The 18,665-nt window shown below is 37.4% G+C and overlaps 2 protein-coding genes across 2 annotated transcripts in view; one reads left to right on the forward strand and one right to left on the reverse strand.

Annotated features, from left to right (window-relative positions):
- The window catches only part of DENND6A (DENN domain containing 6A), a gene marked incomplete at its 5' end in the record, with an annotated part of 48,388 nt that overhangs the window by 14,511 nt on the left and 15,212 nt on the right, over positions 1 to 18,665 (forward strand). The window contains 8 exons of the mRNA XM_081105956.1: positions 6,938 to 7,050; positions 9,554 to 9,634; positions 11,086 to 11,191; positions 11,788 to 11,867; positions 13,299 to 13,349; positions 14,115 to 14,170; positions 15,755 to 15,877; positions 16,842 to 16,937. Of these exons, the coding sequence (XP_080962082.1) occupies positions 6,938 to 7,050; positions 9,554 to 9,634; positions 11,086 to 11,191; positions 11,788 to 11,867; positions 13,299 to 13,349; positions 14,115 to 14,170; positions 15,755 to 15,877; positions 16,842 to 16,937 (706 nt within the window). The remainder of the gene's footprint in view (positions 1 to 6,937; positions 7,051 to 9,553; positions 9,635 to 11,085; positions 11,192 to 11,787; positions 11,868 to 13,298; positions 13,350 to 14,114; positions 14,171 to 15,754; positions 15,878 to 16,841; positions 16,938 to 18,665) is intronic.
- Positions 4,325 to 18,665, reverse strand: part of PDE12 (phosphodiesterase 12) — a 90,379-nt gene continuing 76,038 nt past the window's right edge. The window contains exon 4 of the mRNA XM_081105958.1: positions 4,325 to 5,404. Coding sequence (XP_080962084.1) covers positions 5,366 to 5,404 — 39 coding nt within the window. The 3' untranslated portion in view covers positions 4,325 to 5,365. The remainder of the gene's footprint in view (positions 5,405 to 18,665) is intronic.

Raw genomic sequence — 18,665 nt, forward strand, 5'->3', positions numbered from 1 at the left:
ATACCCTTCAAGATTTCATGTAGCACTGATTTGGTAGTGATGAACTCCTTCAGCATTTTCTTGTCTGTGAAGCTCTTTATCTGACTCTCAATTCTAAAATGAGAACTTTGATGGGTAATGTAATCTTGGTTGTAGGTCCTTGCTACTCATCACTTTGAATATTTCTTGCCATTCCCTTCTGGCCTGCAAAGTTTCTGTTGAGAAATCAACTGACAGTGATATGGGTGCTCCCTTGGAGGTAACTAACAGCTTTTCTCTTGCTGCTTTTAAGATTCTTTCTTTGTTTTTAACCCTGGCACTTTAATTATGATGTGTTTTTGTGTGGGCCGCTTTGGGTTCCTCTTGTTTGGGACTCTGTGCTTCCTGGACTTCTAAGTCTATTTCTTTCACTAGGTAGGGGACGTTTTTTGTCATTATTTCTTCAAATAGGTTTTCAATTCTTGCTGTCGCTCTTCTCCTCTGGCACCCTTATAATAGGGATGTTGGTACACTTGAAGTTGTCCCAGAGGCTCCTTACACTGTCTTCATATTTTTGGATACTTTTTTCTTTTTACTCTTCTAATTGGGTGTTTTTTGCTTTCTCATATTCCAAATCGTCGATTTGATTCTCTACTGTTGAATTCCTGTAAATTATTCTTTATTTCAGTTAGTATATGCTTAATTTCTGACTAGTCCTTTTTCACATCTTTGATGTTCTCACTAAGATCCTTAAAATTCTTACTAAGTCCCTTGAAGCTGTCATTAAGATCATTGAGAAACCTTATAACCATTGTTTTGAACTCTGTATTTAGTATCTGCTTGTTTCCATTTCATTTAGTTCTTTTTCTGGAGATTTCTTCTGTTCTTTCATTTGTGACATGTTTCTTTGTCTCTGCATTTTGGCTGCTTCCCTGTATTTGTTTCTATGCATTAGGTAGAGCTGTTACATTTCCTGGAATGAGTAGAGTGCTTTGTGTAGTAGGTGTCCTGTGGGGCCCAGTGACTCAGCCTTCCCAGTTACCTGAGCTGGGCATTCTAGGTGCACCCCTGTGTCATCTGTCTGCACAGTCTTGTTATAGTTGAACCTTGATTGCTGTTGGTGTCACTGGGAGGAATTGACCCCCAGGCCAATTGGCTCTGAGGACCAGCTTTGACTACAATGGAAGAGCTGCTGTGCAGGAGACACCCTATGGAGCAGGACTTGCTTCAATGGGGCTTTGGTGCTCACTGAGTCTGCTCCTTGAGTGTGTTGCTTATGGATGTGTAGAATTGTAATCTGGTATGGTCGGAAGCTGTCCACCGGGTGCAGTGGCTTGGGGCCTCCTGGGAGGTACTAAGTCAGCCACTGCCTGGGGTCATCCAGCAGGAGCTACAGAGCTATCTACAGATTGCTGCTACTTGTATGGCCTTGGAAGTGCCCAGGAGAGTGAAGCAAGGCAGGCTGGCGCTAGTGCCTTATCTTGGGTCTTTTTTTGAGAGGTATGGGGCACCCTGACTTCTGCTGCTGCTTGTTTGAGATATTTTAGGAAAGTTTGAAGCCTGAGCCAGGACAGACCATACATATGGAATAATGGCTGCAAAACTTGGGTGGGGTGCAGATTGGATGGGGTGGGGGTCTCAGGGAATCACCAGGGAGAAATAAACAATTTGAGCCAGCTTGATGGAAACTCAGATATGGCTGCCGGTCAAGTCTGCAATGAGGAAGGTCTCAGCATATGAGCAATGACCCCCGTGAGCACCTCTGTCTGGGAGAAAGCCACCCCCGAGTTCCTGCTCTGATGCCAGACAATCCAGTCCTCCCATATATCCCTGGATCCCCCCAAACTGCTGCCCCAGAACTGGACCTCAGAGGAAGTGAGTCTGTGTAAGTTGGTGTGCCAGCATTTTAAGAGGAACTTCCTGGGTTTCCAGCAGCCTCTGTGTTACTCAGCCACAATCCCTGCTGGTTTTTACAGCCGGAAGATACGGGGACTTCTCTCCCCAGCTCTGGAACCCTGGGCTGTGGGTCTGATATAGGGCTGGGATCTCTTCTCACAGGAGGCCCCCACAGCCACGACATACCTCCCAATTAAAAAAATGACACGTGTGTGCCGAACCAGCCTGTTCTGCACCTCTGCCCCTCCTGCCGTCGCAGTGTGCTTTCTTCTTTACTTGTGTAGTTTTAGGACTTCCATTCAGCCAGATTTCAGGAGGTTCTGAATGATAGGTTGTTCTGTATCTTAGTTGTAATTTTGATGTTGTTGTTAGAGGCAGTGAGTATTGGTGTTTACCTATACCGCCATCTTGGTTCTGTCTCAGGGTGTTTTTGTGTGTGTCTTTTTTAGAGAGAGAGTGAAAGGGAAGGGTAGAGACACAGAGAGAGAAACATCGGTGTGAAAGAGAATCTTGGATTGGTTGCCTCCCGCACACGCCCCAACTGGCCTGCAACTGAGGTATGTGACCTTGACTGGAATTAAACCCATGACCCTTCAGTTCATGGCCTGACACTCTGTCCACTGAGCCAAACCAGCTAGGGCAGCCAGTTGGGTTTTTTAAAAATTTCCAATCTAGTGGACCAATGTTTTTATAAAATACAGTTTAAAGAAATTTTTCGAAAAATGAAGTCCAGATTTGTCATGACAATATCAAATTTCTGTAAGAGTTCCTAAATACTTATTCTCAGTTTGGGTATTCATTTCATCATGGATCAGTAGCAAGATTTGTATACTGGCATCAGTCTATGGACTACACTTTGAGAAGCCCTGGTCCAAAGTTTCACTTCTCAGCAATTCCAACTTAACCACTTTAATCACAGGAAGAGTGGCTATAAAGAACTGAATGCCAAGGATAGGGCTAGCTCTTTTTTACTGTTGTTAATCCTCACCAGAGGATATTTTTTTCCATTGATTTTTAGAGAGAGGAAGGGAGGGGAGAGACAGAGAAAAAGAAACATAGATGTGAGAGAGACACATCAACTGGTTGCCTCCCATATGCATACCCACTGGGGCTCGGGATCAAGCCTGCAACTGAGGTACATGTCCTGGGGATCAAGTATGCAACCCCAGCATGTGCCCTTGACTGGAATTGAACCCGAGACCCTCAGTCCGCAGGCTGATGCTCAATCCACTGAGCCAAACCGGCCAGGGCAACTTTTATTTTAAATCATTGAATATAACTGCTGAAAGTGACTTTAAGTGATTATCTTCTGATACTTCTTACTTTTGTTAAGGAAATTGAGAACCTTAGGTTAAGTGACTTCTAGAAGGCTAATTATTGACAGACCTGTGACTAGATTTCATTGATTGAGGCTTCTTTTTCCTCAGATTATAACTTTTTCCTCATGATCACACTCATTAACCATCTTTTACATGTAATCATTAGGTTGCTTATGTAGAACTGCAGTCTCTTGTTATATAGACAAACTAAACAGGTCATACTGACAAAATAGATTCTTGTTTTAATTTTTATTGATTTTAGAAAGTAAGACAGAGGGAGAGAGAGAGAGAGAAACGTCAATGATGAGAGAGAATCATCGATCAGCTGCCTCCCGCATGTTTCCCGCTGGGGGTCGAGCCCACAACCTGGGCACGTGCCCCATTAGGGAATCAAACTGTGACCTAGTTCACAGGTTGATGCTCAACACTGACCCACGCTGGCCAGGGATAAATTTTTTTTAATTAAAAAAATATACATACATTTTTTATTTCAGAGAGAAAGGGAGAGGGAGAGAGAGAAACATCAGTGATGAGAGAGAATCATTGACGGGCTGCCTCCTGCATACCCCCTACTGGGGATGGAGCCTGCAACCCAGGCATGTGCCCTTGACTGGAATCAAACTTGGGTCCCTTCAGTCTTCACACTAATGCTCTATCCATTGAGCCAAACTGGCTAGGGCCATAAATTTATTTTTGGTGAGGTTGTAGGGTATCAGAATTGCTCTACCCTTTCTAAGTTATCATTTTCTGCAATGCAAAAGTGAAAAAACCTGATTGCCAATCTGTAATGCCCCTTTTCCTACGATAATGGTAGGTCAGGATGGAGAACAAAGGTTCTCAACAAAGCCAGACAAGGAGTTGATATTTCTTCTTCTTTTTTTAAAATATGTTTTTATTGATTTTTAGAGAGGAAGAAAGGAAGAGGGATAGAGAGATAGAAACATCAATGAGAGAAATACATCATCAATCAGCTGCTTCCTGCATGCCCCTACTGGGGATCAAGCCTGCAACTGGAATCAAACCAGTTACCTCTTGGTTCATGGGTTGACGCTCAACCACTGAACCACACTGGTCTGGCAGGAGTTGATATTTATTTATTTAGTTAGTTAGTTAGTTAATCCCCACTTGAGGATATTTTTCCATTGATTTTTAGAGAGAGTAGAAGGGAGGAGGAGAGAGATGAAGAGAGAGAAAGAGAAACATTAGTGTGAAAGAGACACATTGATTGGTTGCTTCCTCACAGGCCCCCAACCAGGGCTGGGGATTGATCCTGCAACCAAAGTATGTGCACTCAACTGGAATAGAACCCTAGACCCTTCATTCTGCAGGCTGATGCTCTATCCACTGAGCCAAACTGGCTAGGGCAGTAGTTGATATTTCTTTAGTAACCTTTCATATGTGAATGGACAGATCTCTGAAAATAAAATAGGAACCATTTACCTCAGTTCATAAGGGCACTATGAAAGCCTTTTTGACCTGGTAAACTTGCCTCCTGACCAATTCTGTGTAGCTTTTGGGTGCAGCTGGTCACTGGAAAGTTCTCACAGCATGATTTGGGAATGGGACCAGGTGGGTAGGAATTTAAGGCTATGGGAGATTCATTACTTACCTTCCACAAAGCTTAGCATTTCTTACATTTTCCAGATGCTATCATATCTCTTTCTTAAAATCCATTGCATTTTCCTGTTCTATCTTATAATGGTCTCAGAGAAATTAGTGTGTATTTCTCAATGTGCCTGCAACCTAGGTATCTGCCTTTTCTGGGAATTGAACCCACAACCTTTTGTTGTATGGGATGACACTCCAACCAACTGAGCCACACTGGCCAGGGCACTGAGTTGCTTTTTAAAAAACATATTGGTGCTCTGGCCAGATGAAGGTTTTTCTGGTGTTAGGAGGGCTGTACTTCCTTTTTTCTTTGATTTGGACTTGCTCTGGAGAACACCAATTTATGTATAATGTAGCCCCTCTTTGTTCCTGGCTAGTGTCAAGTCAACTGCAATTGATAATGATCTACTTATGGCCCTTGAAGTAATGTTTCTGGGAGATCAGTGTCTTGTAACCTCTGATTTTCATAATACCAAGTTTCAATATCATTCTTCTGATTGTAACATTAGGGTTGAGGTCCAGGGGATCGTCTCCTTTTTATGTCTGAAATCATCTTTATGTCAATGTTCTCCATTCTTGAAATTTCAATACCTGTGCCCTGTGTTGTCCCCGCCATCCAGCTCCTGTAAGAATAAGTATGGAAATAATGCAAATAAACAAGGTGCTCCCCCCAACCCCAAAGATCAGGAATAGCAAACTTATACATTGGCAAGAAGATCAACTCAAAAAATCACATGGCTTATCTTTCTCCACCTGAGAATTCAGAAGCTAAATATAATCCCTATAACTGTGACTGTAGGAGGACTGCATGTTAGAAGCGGGAGTGCCACCTGAGGATCCTATTTGTTATGTTAAATTTTCAGTGTTTGAGATTATTTGATTTTTAATGGAATGGCCCTTTGTTTTACAATCCTTTATTTAGAGGGGTCTGCCTCTGTTTTTAACTTCATAAGGAATTACAATAAAGTGTATTTTCTTTAAAAAGAAAAGCATATTTCCAAGTTTCTGTTTCCTTTGTTAAGAACTTCATGTGCTAAAGTACTTCTGTGCATAATAAGTACTAATAAAATCTTGAGCACATCTTATATTTAATATAATCCTATTTTAAATATGGTAACTGGGAAAAATTTGAGTGACAAGTTACTTTCATCTGTCTTTTTAGGATATTCAGTTTTTTGTAATTATTGCCTGACAGTTTAGTTGTAAAGTTTACATGTTTTAAGAGGTTTCCTAAAATGATTAAAGGTTAAAAAGTTATTTTTAGTTAAAATAGTAAGTTTATTACTTGAGCTCTTCCTGACTAGGCTATATTATGCCTTTTTTAAAAAAAATTCTCATTGTGAAATATAAAACACATACAAGGTCAAGAAATACAGTACTTCAAAAGCCCCATATGTCTCCTCCAAACACTGTTTCCCTCCCCTTTCAAATGTAACCACTACCCTGATTCCCCTTTCAAATGTAACCACTACAGTAATAAGTTTCTTGCTTGTTTATAGTTTTATCACCCAACCAAGCATTTCTAAAGTCTGTACTTTTGCCTGCTTCTTAAAAATATATTCTTTTATTGATTTCAGAGAGGAAGGGAGAGGGGGAGAGAGAGAGAAACATCAATGATGAGAGAGAATCATTGATTGGCTGCCTCCTTCACGCCCCACACTGAGGATTGAGCCTGGGCATGTACACTGACCGGGAATCAAACCATGACCTCCTGGTTCATGGGTCGACGCTCAACCACTGAGTCACGCTGGCCAGGCTTGCCTGCTTTTTTTTTTTTTTTTAACAATTATATAAATGGATTTGAACTATGTATTATTTTGTATTTGGCTTCTTTTGCTCATTATTATACTTGTGAGTCTGCATTACATGCAAACAATTTTAAGTAATTTTAATTACATGGGAAAAATGGAAAAATAATGCAGGAAAAATAATGCAGGACTTAGGATGCATGTTTTACTAATGACTTTGCCTCTAACCAGTAAAGATAGTGTTGAGCAAGTCACTTGAACTGTCAGGATCTCTTTTTTCTTCTCTAAAACATGATGGAATAGATTTAAATGATGCTAGGACCTTTGCCACTCTAACATTTAATGAAACTGGATAAGTAAGTGTTATACTGTGCTATCCTAAATTTATTTCATTTTTGTTTTCATTAGGTTGTCTTGGAGATACCCAGTTCTGTTTTAGATTTCGACAGTCTTCTGGGAGGAGGGTGTCACTGCATTGTTTCCTGGATCAATTTGACAAAGATTTACCAGTTTACTTAAAGGTTGGAAAAGTAGTAATAAAAGAATGTCTATGTGAGAGGAAACTTTAAAACTCAGTTACTTCTTATAGCATTCAGAAACATTTTGCTTTTGTTCTGTTACTGTATCACACTGCTGAATTTCCTAAATCTGATTCATATAGATTCAATATGTGAGTGAAGGAGACTTTATAAAGTTACTGTTCTTGAGATGTAATGCCCATTGGGAGTTAGAGAAATTGATTAGAATGCTGAAGTAATTTTCTTTCATTTGTTAATAACTCCTTGTTTATTTTATTATATTTAATCCTCACTCGAGGATATGTTCATTCATTTTAGAGAGAGGAAGGAAAGAGAGAGAAACTGATGTGAGAGAGAAACGTCGATCAGTTGTTTCCCATATTGGCCCCAACTAGGGATTGATTGCACCCACAATGTAGGTATATGTGCTGACCAGGAATCAAACCTGCATCCTTTTTGGTGCATGGGATGACACTCCAACCAACTGAGCCACCCTGCCTGGGCAATAACTCCTTGTTTAAATTTTTTTTTTAAAGTTTTATTCTTACTGATTTTAGGAAGGGGGAGAGAGAGAGAGAAGGAGATACATCAGAGATGAGAGAGAATCATTGATTGGCTACCTCCTGCACACTCCACACTGGGGATTGAGCCCACAACCCAGACATGTGCCCTAACCAGGAATCGAACTGTGACCTCCTGGTTTAAAGGTTGACATTCAACCACTGAGCAACACCGGCTGGGAAATAACTCCTTGTTTAGATGTGGAGATAGGGTAGTATTATACCAGTAAATATCACCCAGAGTCGAAGATTCCCTGTGGTAATTAATCCCTACCTTCTTTAAGATAGAATTAGAATTCTCTTTTTGATTTTTTTAATGAGCTTTATTTTTAAATTATTATTTATTAAAAATAATTTTAATAATTCCGATTATTCCAGAGCATACATTTCTGTTTTGTACCCACACTTACATTTCTAACTGTGTGAGGAACATTTCCATCTATATGTGCTATCAGCACATCCAATATGAACTTTAGTTTGCTTACGATCAGCATTTACAGTATACCTAACTGGTTTCACTAAGGACAGGAACCCTCTCCCAGTTAGCCAAAGAAATGTCTCTTATAGCCATCTGTTCCTTTCCATGACCTTTTGCTTCCACTATTAACATATTCTTTCAATTGATGATAATAATCATTACATTTATTAGACCTTTTTATGTTCTAGGTTCACTGTATCAATAAGCATGTATTATCTCATTAATCTCTGTAGTGTTCTGAGAGCATTCCTTTTGCAGATGTGGGAATTAAGTGTTATTGAGGATATGAAACTTGCCCAAAGATATTCCAACGCAATATATCTTGCACAGTGTTCCGAGCTAAAATGTACATATGTATTATCTAAAAACAAGTAAAATCTAAAATGACTACGCATTGTTTAATGAACAAAGAGCTAATGATAGTACTGTTTCCTTGTGCTCACTTTCTGGGCCTTCCAAAATAAGGCCTTTACCTTTCCAGTTTCCAACTTTTTACCCTTCCTATACATGTGCCATATTTTAGCCTAAATAAACTACTTTTATCTTGCTTTTTTTCTGGGATAGCTTGTATTTTTCTGTGTCTTTTTTGCTGAAACTCCTAAACCTGGAATGTCTTTGTCTTTGTTTAAACATATCCATCCTTCATTGCCCAATTCAAAACTAGATGTCTCCATGAAATCTTTACTGATCTACATAGACAGAGATAATCTCTTCCCCCTTAACCTCTTTGTAACACTTAGTGCTTTGTACCTGCCCTCCTATTCCATTATGGTCATTTTTGTACTTTTCTTATTCCTCTTAGATTGTGATCTCCTTTAGGAACTGTTTCTGATGCATCTTTCTATCTTCTCTAACACAATGCCTTGTTCAGAGTAGGTTGTCGGTCGATAAGCATTTGTTTAAAAATATCAAATGAGGAACCAGGCCAAAATGTATTCCATTAGGATGTTAAAACAAGTTTTTTGGAATGTAATTACCTTTCAAATTGTATGTTGATAAATATTCCAATATTTCATTATTGGGTAAAAACATTACTGGCTACATAAGATTCAAGTTGGCATTTAACTCCTTTTGTTTCTCTCTCGAAATTTTACATTAGGACACTTCATTTTACTAAGACTGTCCCCTAATGCAAAAGTATAGGCAGGATTTAAAAAATTATACAAAGCATTGGGGAAAAACAATTTAATTGTTCATAACTCCCTTTAACTAGTACAGCTATGAATAAAGAACATAAACAGAGTAAGTTACAGGGGGAAATATGACTTTATTAATGATTATTTCATCTTTGGGCAAGTTAGGTTTTTATCTGGCTGTTACTGTCATGATTATTGTTTGTGTTGGTGGAAAAGCATAACTACCTCTGTGTATACTTCATGACTCCATTTGGGTTTATAAAGGAACTTAATGTTAATAATAAAGGATGGCTACACATAATTATATTTTTCATTTGTCACTTCTTTCATAGAAGGATCCTGCTTATTTTTATGGATATGTGTATTTCCGACAAGTTCGAGACAAAACTCTAAAAAGAGGCTATTTTCAAAAGGTAATTTTCAGATACACTATAATAGAAAAAATATTTTTATAATATGGTTAGAAAGATAGAAACTATCAGAATGAATAGTCTTTAAAGTCTTTGATATTTTACTTTTAAACTTACTAGAATTTATATTTTATCTTTGTGTTTTTTTAGGTTATAAACATCTGTTCCTAGATTTTTATCTGCTACTAAATTTTACCTTTCTGCTGCCTCTGTAGTATATTCATGACAATAACTTACAGTTTTTTATGAAACTGTCAAAAGCCAGAAGAATCTGCTTAGTTTTTAAAAATAGGTTTTTGATTTTTTTAGAGATAGGAAGGGAAAGGGAGAGAGAGAAACATCGATGTGAGAGCACAATATTGATCAGCTTCCTCCTGTAAGCCCCTCTATGGGGGATCAAGCTGTAACCTGGGCATGTGCCCGTGACTGGCAACCTCCAGGTGCACGGGATGACCCCCAGCCAATTGAGCCACCCAGTCAGGGCAGAATCTACTTAATTTTTACATTTTAGAATAAGGGAAAGAATAAACAGATTATAATACAGTTACAACTAGTACTTTTTTGAAGAGTCAGTAAATATACTTTAGCAACATCTAGGCATAGTTTTTACTGTAAATGTACAATCTTTTACTTTCTTTAAAAAAAAAAATTAGTTGATTTCAAGTCAGTCCCAACTAATGAAACACACCTTTACCTTTTGTAACCGGAGTATGCCCTGACCAGTAATTGATGCTGGACTGAAAAGTAAAAAATAAATTTAAAGAAAAATAGATTTAAAAAATAAGATCAACATGATCTGTATCTAGTGATTAAACTGTAAAGCCACAATTTCTAAGTATGTGGCTATGACCATTGAACTCTAAAATATTGGGAGATAGGAGAGGATAAGGGTGAATAAGTGGTAATGGAAGGAAACTTGGGGTGGTGAGCACACAATACAATATACAGATGATGTGTTTATGGAATTGTATCCCTGAAACTCACTTAATTTGATTAACCAATGTCATCCCAATGAATTCAATAAAAAATAAAATAATAACAGTTACAGGTCTTAGTTTGAAAAAGCATCACAATTTGCTCTTTCCTTATTAGGAATAATTTATCTAGCTAATTCCTGATATTGTTTTGATAATGATAGTAATAGCTAGCCTTTAGAAATTATCCATGATGTTAGTCTGTTTACAGGAAATTCTTTTTCCTGGAAAGAAGGAAAATCTGTCAGTATGCTTTTTATGTTCTTAAAGTGTAGTATTAAGGTTAAAACTTCTTGTATTCTGCAATTATAGTTTTATGTTTCCTTTTAACCATATACTGTAAAAACCTTTTTATTTCAAAATCCACACTTTTTGCTGAATTTAGATTGTTAGTAATTGCTAATATAAGAAATGACAAACTTAAATTATAATCATTAGAAAATTAAAAAAAACAACACCTTGTTTCTTTTTTCCCTCCAGTCCTTGGTTTTGATCAGCAAACTACCTTATATTCATTTTTTTCACACTGTACTCAAACAGATAGCACCAGAGTATTTTGAAAAGAGCAAACCTTATTTGGAAGCAGGTAAGTTAAACATTGTGTGACTTAAGTAGCTTTATGAAGGAGTTTTAAAAATTTTACTGGAAACGGTCTGATAATAATGAAGTTGACCTTTTAAAAATTTAGTTAAGAATTTTATGGTGGGAGAGAGATGTAAAACTACTCTTCTGGCATCTTTACCTAGAAACACGAAAAACTGTATCATTTATTATCTCCATTTGCACCATAGGACAATAATAAACAAATATTGAGTTGACATTTCTGATACTTAGTACGGTTAAACAGAAATCCTTATGTCGCTTGATACAGAGAGAAGGCCTCTGCCAAGTGGTGTGCTTTTGTAGCTAATTTTAGTAGTAATAAATGAATAGAAAAACTCCTTAAAACCTATTATTTGGTTGCTTTAAAAAATATATTAACCAATTTTATCCTAGCAGAGGTGTATTTCTGGTGAAATGTAAGATATTTTCACTGCTTTTATTTTTTTTAACCTCTTTTCCAACCTTCCCAGTATATTTGTCCTGCCCTATAGAAAGTAGAGTTCTAAAATCTAATATGCTATTTTTCATATTTTAATATTTCCATTTATACTAAGGAAGAATTTTATTATGTTTTTACAGCTTGTAATGATGTTGATCGATGGCCTGCCCCAGTGCCAGGGAAAACATTATACCTGCCTATTATGGGGGTGGTAATGAAGGTAATAACTTATATTTCATTTGTCTCCTTTTTAAAAAATCTGTAAGCGTTCATACACAAGTTTTGCTTTTTAACTTTCTAATAACATCCAATCTTGTTATTGCCTTCACTTGTTTTTTTATTTTATTATTTTATTTTATGTGAGGAGTTACAGATATACCAGTTCACCCTGCTGCACAAAACCATTAGTCACACAACTCCAGGGGCACCAGTCCCACCTTCCTGTAAAGTTTGCATGAGGGGGGGGGGTCATCTATATATATCTATGTATATAAAGGCCTAAGCGACCATTTGACCGGTAGCTATGACGCACACTGACCACCAGAGGGCAGACGCTCAATGCACAGGCATGGAAACATGGAGCAGACTGATGAATCTCAGAGGGAAGGAGAGGGGGGAAGGCAGGAAGAGATTAACCAAAGATCTTATATATGCATACTAGAGGCCCAGTGCATGGATTCGTGCACTGGTGGGGTCCCTCAGCCTTACCTGCGGGGACTGGGCCGAAACCAGCAGTCTGACAGTCCCCTGAGGGATCCTGGATTGTGAGAAGGCACAGGCCAGGCTGAGGGACCCTACCAGTGCACTAATTCATGCACCGAGCCTCTAGTTTTTATATAATACATGTGCATGTAAATGCCACCAAGAATTCTACTTTATGGCTCTCCAGAGATGGGTGGTATTGCAACATACTTGGATCAAGTATGAATTACTAAAAATTAAAAGAAATTAGGAAAGCCATTGTTTTTTAGTCTTAAATGATCTTCTTAATACGTAATGTCAGACCAGACATGTCCATCCTAGGGTATTGTTCTCCATTAAATTTTCTTTCCTTCATTTTCTAAAATAAATTCGCATTTTGCTCTCAGGCTTTGTATGAGTGGGCTCTAAGTGCTTTTGCATTTAATTTTCTTGTTGGATTTATTTTTGGCAATGCTCTCTTAAATGTGTTCTTTTCTGTGTTTTGTTTTTTTCCCTGGGAAATCATCAAAAGTAGTACTTGTAGTCCTGGGTTGAGAGTTTTCATGGTTTCCTGTGGGATTTATCCCATAGTTTGGCAAGCTTGGAAGGGTGTGTTTGGGTGTGTGTATATTAATGAAGCAAAGATTGGAACAATAAACTGGAAGCGGTATGAAGTTGATGTCCCTTTTCTGTTTTTCAGCACATTTGCTTCTCATTGGTTTAGTGATTTCTGTGTGTAAGGGAATATGGAGACCTTGGTGCATTTACCTTTTGCTGTGACTGAAAATAAATATGACCTCAGTTTTTTAATCTGACATAAATACTTTGTTTTTATGGCTTTTTAGGTAGTGCTAAGTGTATCCTTTTTAGCAGCAGGATAGAGCATTTCTGATCCCTCTGTGGTGGGACTGGCAAATTATATAAAGGACATTCTTTTGTTACCAAAGTTAATTTCTTCTTTCTCTTTAAGGTACGGATTCCCACATGTCATGACAAACCTGGGACAACTCAAATAGTGCAGGTAGTGTGGTACTGTGGTAGAATAAACCAGCACAGAGAGTCTCTTTAACTGGCATTTTAAACTAGCAAATGCAGTCTTGGGTTTATGATACAATTCTGAATAGTACTGAAATATCCTATTAAATAATATGTTAATTAATTGATAGTAAACTTCCTAATATTTCTCAGATATTTTTCTTGTTCTTTCTCTGGTAGATACTGTTGAGAACTCAGAATTTATACTGTAATTTGAGGACAAGGGGAAAGTAAATATTTTTTTCAGCAAGATTTAATTCTAAAAAGCCTCTTATAGAGTGGTCAGCAGACTTCTGGTATTAGCAAACTCAAGCAAAAGGATTCTGTAGTTATGATTGCCTTTCATTTTCCTCAAAGCTACATCTGTTCTAGGGTGGAGTTGAATTTTTTCATCTGAGACATTTTGACTAGTATATTAGCACTTCCATTGTTCTTTGAATTGAATAAAAATGTAGAGCAGTAGGAAAGCTAATTTTGTCTGTTATATATATCATATAGTATTATGGTAGTATTTCATACAGTCGTGAATTCATCTGGCTATTAAATTAATGCTTTAACCATGTAATGTTTCCTTGATCTTCTGCTGTTTAGGGGAGATGGGTCAGACCCATTTTCTGTAGCTTTCCCTAGAGGAAGAGAATCTTAAAAGATAGACAGGGCAATATGTTTTTTGATCATAAGATAAATAGGTATATTTAAAAAATCAATTTCTGTACATTTTAATGACATCTCTTTCTTTTCTATCTCTTAGGCAGACACACACATATCTGTTGTTTTATCTACTGTTCATGAAGTGGATCTTTTCAGGTATAGAGTAAAAAATTTTAACTGCTTTTGCTTTTTGATGTTAAATTTCTTTAGAAAATGAATGTTTGTATATGAAATGTAGAAAAATACTGGAAAATAATCATTATGCTTCACCTTGACTGCATGTTACAAGCTTTGGTATTGTAATGATATAAAAAAAAATGCACTCATTCCCTGGCCTGTGTGGCTCAGTTGGTTGGAGCATCATCCTTACACCAAAAGGTTGTGGGTTGGATTCCTGGTCAGAGCGCATATCTAGGTTGCGGGGTTTGATCCCCATTTGGGGCATGTACAGGAGGCAACCGATCAATGTTTCTCACTTTCTTTCCTCCCCCCCCCCCTCTAAACTCAAACATATCCCACAGTGAGGATTAAATTTTTTTAAATGCACTTATTTTTTTAGAGATGCACTTTTAAATATTTTGAGGTGAAATGTCCTGAGGTTTGTGTTTTATTTTAAAGTACTTCAATAAGAAAAAGTAAATGAAGCAAAAATAGCAAAATATTGTTAACACTAGATGATATATATAAGGGAGTTCTTACATTATTATCTTTATTTCTCTGTATGTTTGAAACTTTTTAAAATGAAAAACTAAAAATTAAGTGCAGATAATCTAGCACTTAAAAAAGAAAGAAGGAAAAAGTACCAATGTACTTTACACAGAGCAGCTAAGTAAGAATTTTTGAAATGGTGCCCAAGTTCCAGCTCCTGGTGGTTCTCATGTGGAGCTTAGCTTGAGAAACCATTGTTATAAATGAGCAATTACTAAATATTAATACATATAATCAGAAGTCATGTGAAAGACAGTGAGTTTTGGTTTGCTTTTTTTTTATGTGTATATGGGTTTTGTGTGTGTGTGTGTGACTTGCATGGCATACTGCTTCAAAGATTATTAGTTTTATATGCTAGATTTGTTTTATGTACTGGACCTGGCACAGCCCAGTAACCCTACTTTTAGGAATTTATGCAATAAAAATGAAAACATACCTACACAAAGACCTATATGCACGTGTTTATAGCAGCTTTACATACCACCCTAACACTGGAAATAATGCAAATGTCCATCAACTGGTAAATGGATAAACAAAATGAGATATGTGCATGGAATACTACCCAGCGATTAAGGATGAACTATTGATAGATTATGGATGACTTTCAGAAGCATTATATTTACTGAAATGGGCTAGATTTAGTATAAAGAGCTACTTACTGAATGATTCCATTTATATAATATTCTGGAAAAGGAAAAACTATAAAAATTGGGCCTTTTTTTTAAAGATTTGATTGATTTTATTTTGAGAGAGAGAGAAAGGGAGAGGGTAGAGAAAGTGAAACATTGATGTGAGAGCCTAATATTGATCAGCTGCCTCCTGCATGCCCACTACTGGGGATCTAACCTGCAACCCAAGCATGTGCCCAATCTAGCCCGCAACCCAATCAAATTGGCAACCTTTCGGTGCAGGGACACACCAACCAACCGAGCCACACCAGCCAGGACTCCATGTGAAGTGTTTAGAATGATTACATGGGAGCTTAACAAGTTGGATAAATAACAATGTTCCTACTATGTAAACACCTTTCAGGTGTTTCTTCCCAGTTTTCTTTCATAGTCAGATGCTTTGGGAACTGGTGCTGTTGGGGGAGCCCCTTGTGGTCATGGCACCATCACCTTCAGAGTCTTCGGAGACTGTATTGGCACTTGTTAAGTGAGTACATTCGTTCATAATGGTGATCGTTGCAGCACTTTCCCATCTGTTATTTGCTTGTACACTCATTGCATTGATCCACACAAAGAAGTTAGTGCTCATTATAGCACCAATTTATGGATGAGAAAATTAATCAGGCTTCATGAAGGCTGGAACCATGTTCTTGTTTTTCTGAGCAACAAGCACATTCATTTACTTACACCAGTGATTTCCAACCCGTGTGCCAAAACAGGCAATACCTGACTGTTTAGTCAGGGGCACTGACCGCTTTACCCTTAGATTGTCAAATTAAAAAATGACAACAGCCAACACACCTATAGCCTTTCGGTGTGAATGAATCAAAATTACATCAGTGCTCTTCCTTTCAGGAGCACGCCCACCCATTCCTCTCCCCTTCCCCCCAGGTGCGTTACCTTTGCCTTTCCCTCTCCTAACCTTCAAGGTCCCTTCTTTTGCCTCTGTAACTTGTTTTCTGAGCCTATGCAGCCCAGCTGGCTCGCTTCTGTTACCTCTGTAACTTTCTAAGTAAGCTTTCTCTTATAACTTGAAAAAAATATGTACCTTTTTATTTTTGTCAGAGCAGCAAAAATATATTTTTTGGTGTGCCATGGAATTTTAGTAATTAGTTTATGTGTGCATGAGATGAAAAAGGTTGAAAAATCCCTGACATACACAAAGTTGACACCTGAAAAATATTAGGCATGTGAATGGTCAGTGTCAGTAAAAGGCATCTGACAGAATCAGAATTTCACCTTATTTTCTGTCCCAAGTCCAATGTTCTTTCAATATACCCTTTCACATTATGTATTTCCATTTGATTTCTAGTTTCCTGAAATGAGTTTGCCGTTTATTGAAATAGATACATTATCCCATTAGGGGTATACTGTGGATGTGGATGTTTTATGCTTATTGCGCAGGGCCTTTAATTTCTGTGTCCTTTGTTTTACATGTCCTCGCGCCACAGCTGTATTTCTCCATTGAAGTACTTCAGTGATTTCCGACCTTATTTCACTATTCATGATAGTGAATTCAAAGAATACACTACTCGTACCCAAGCCCCGTAAGTAAACCGATCAACTTTTATTAACCAATTACTACCTTTATAAACTGCAGAATCATTTTTGGTAATAATTTAAATTTTGAACTTATTGGCAGATTGATTTTGTAAAGTAAGGTTTAAGGAGCTGCTGGTTCACGTTTCCAGAGTCAGCATCTTACTTTCTTTGAATGATTCATTTTATTAGTGGGAGCTATATTGTCATTAATAGCCATCCCAACTGTACTGTCAGTTCTATTTTCTTTTCATACTTCAGGACCTGTGGTAGTATCAGTTATCTCTTCTTGCTCTATAATTTCCTTTTTCTTCTTCCTCTTCATTGAATTTGCATATAAACATGAAAGTTCTTCCTAGTCTGTAAAAGGGGAAAAATTATCTTATGCTTTCCCTTTTAGCTCCTGCTCTATTACTCATCTTCTTTTCCTAGCTAAGTTTCTAGAATAACAATAAAAACCTCTATTTACTATCTCCTTTTCTTGGTTTCCTGGCTGCTTCTCAGTTCATTGCATGTTGATTTCTCCATCTCAACTGAAGTTGTTCTTGCCCAAGTCAGTAAGGCCCTTCTCACTGCTTGACCCAGTGGGTACTATATTGCCCCATTTTCCCTTTCTTATAACATTTAAGCTGTTGACCTTGAAAATATTTTAATCCTTGATACCACTCTTACCTGGCTGGCTGGTGGTACATCTCACTCTCCTGTGCAGACTTTTCTTTCTCTGCCAACCCCTTAGATGTTGATATTCTTCAGTGTTGAGTTCTTGATTCTGATTTCATACTGATAATTCTTTCTGTACAATCTTATCTGTACTCATGACTTCTGTTAACACCTATATACTGGTGACTGAAGTTTATCTTCCTAGTCAAAATCTTTATAAGGTCCAGACCTATATATCCAAATTTATTTATTTTTTTTTAACCACATTTGCTACTTGGACATCTAATGTCACCTAAAACAAAACATGTTCAAACTTAATTCTTTTTGTCCCCCCCCCCCCCATTCCAAGCCTCTTAGTATTTTCATGAATGCTGCTACTCTTTGCTTAGTTATCAAAATCTAAATTGTCGTAAATTTCTTCTTAATAGGGTGCACACTTGATGTGCACCCTATTAAGAAGAAATTTACGACAATTTAGATTTTGAATCTAATGATTTAGATTTTGAATCTAATCCATTGAATTCTGTCAATTCAACACCCTAATCCAGTGATGGCGAACCTATGACACGCGTATCAGAGGTGACACGCGAACTCATTTTTTTGGTTGATTTTTCTTTGTTAAATGGCATTTAAGTATATAAAATAGATATCAAAAATATAAATCTTTGTTTTTCTATGGTTGCAAATATCAAAAAATTTCTATATGTGACACAGCACCAGAGTTAAGTTAGGGTTTTTCAAAATGCTGACACGCCGAGCTCAAAAGGTTCGCCATCACTGTCCTAATCTTTCCAAAGCTCTCTTCCCAGTCCTCCTGTCTCTTTTCATATGAGCTGTTGCTTTTTCTCAAACCTCCTCCCCTCCTTATAGGATATCTTCTAAATTTTCCGTAGAGTAGCCTTTCTAATAAGTACATTTTCATTCATGTGGCATTGCTCTACTCAGTTTTCTAGAAGCTTTCATTTGCCTACAAGATAACATCTAAACTTCTTAGCATATTAACTTGGTACTTAATGATCTTGCCAGCATCTGCCCAACTACTTTTATTTGTACTTTGTGCTCTAGAAATGCTGAAC

Source organism: Myotis nattereri, assembly GCF_964212035.1.
Source record: "Myotis nattereri genome assembly, chromosome: 14".
Taxonomy (NCBI): domain Eukaryota; kingdom Metazoa; phylum Chordata; class Mammalia; order Chiroptera; family Vespertilionidae; genus Myotis; species Myotis nattereri.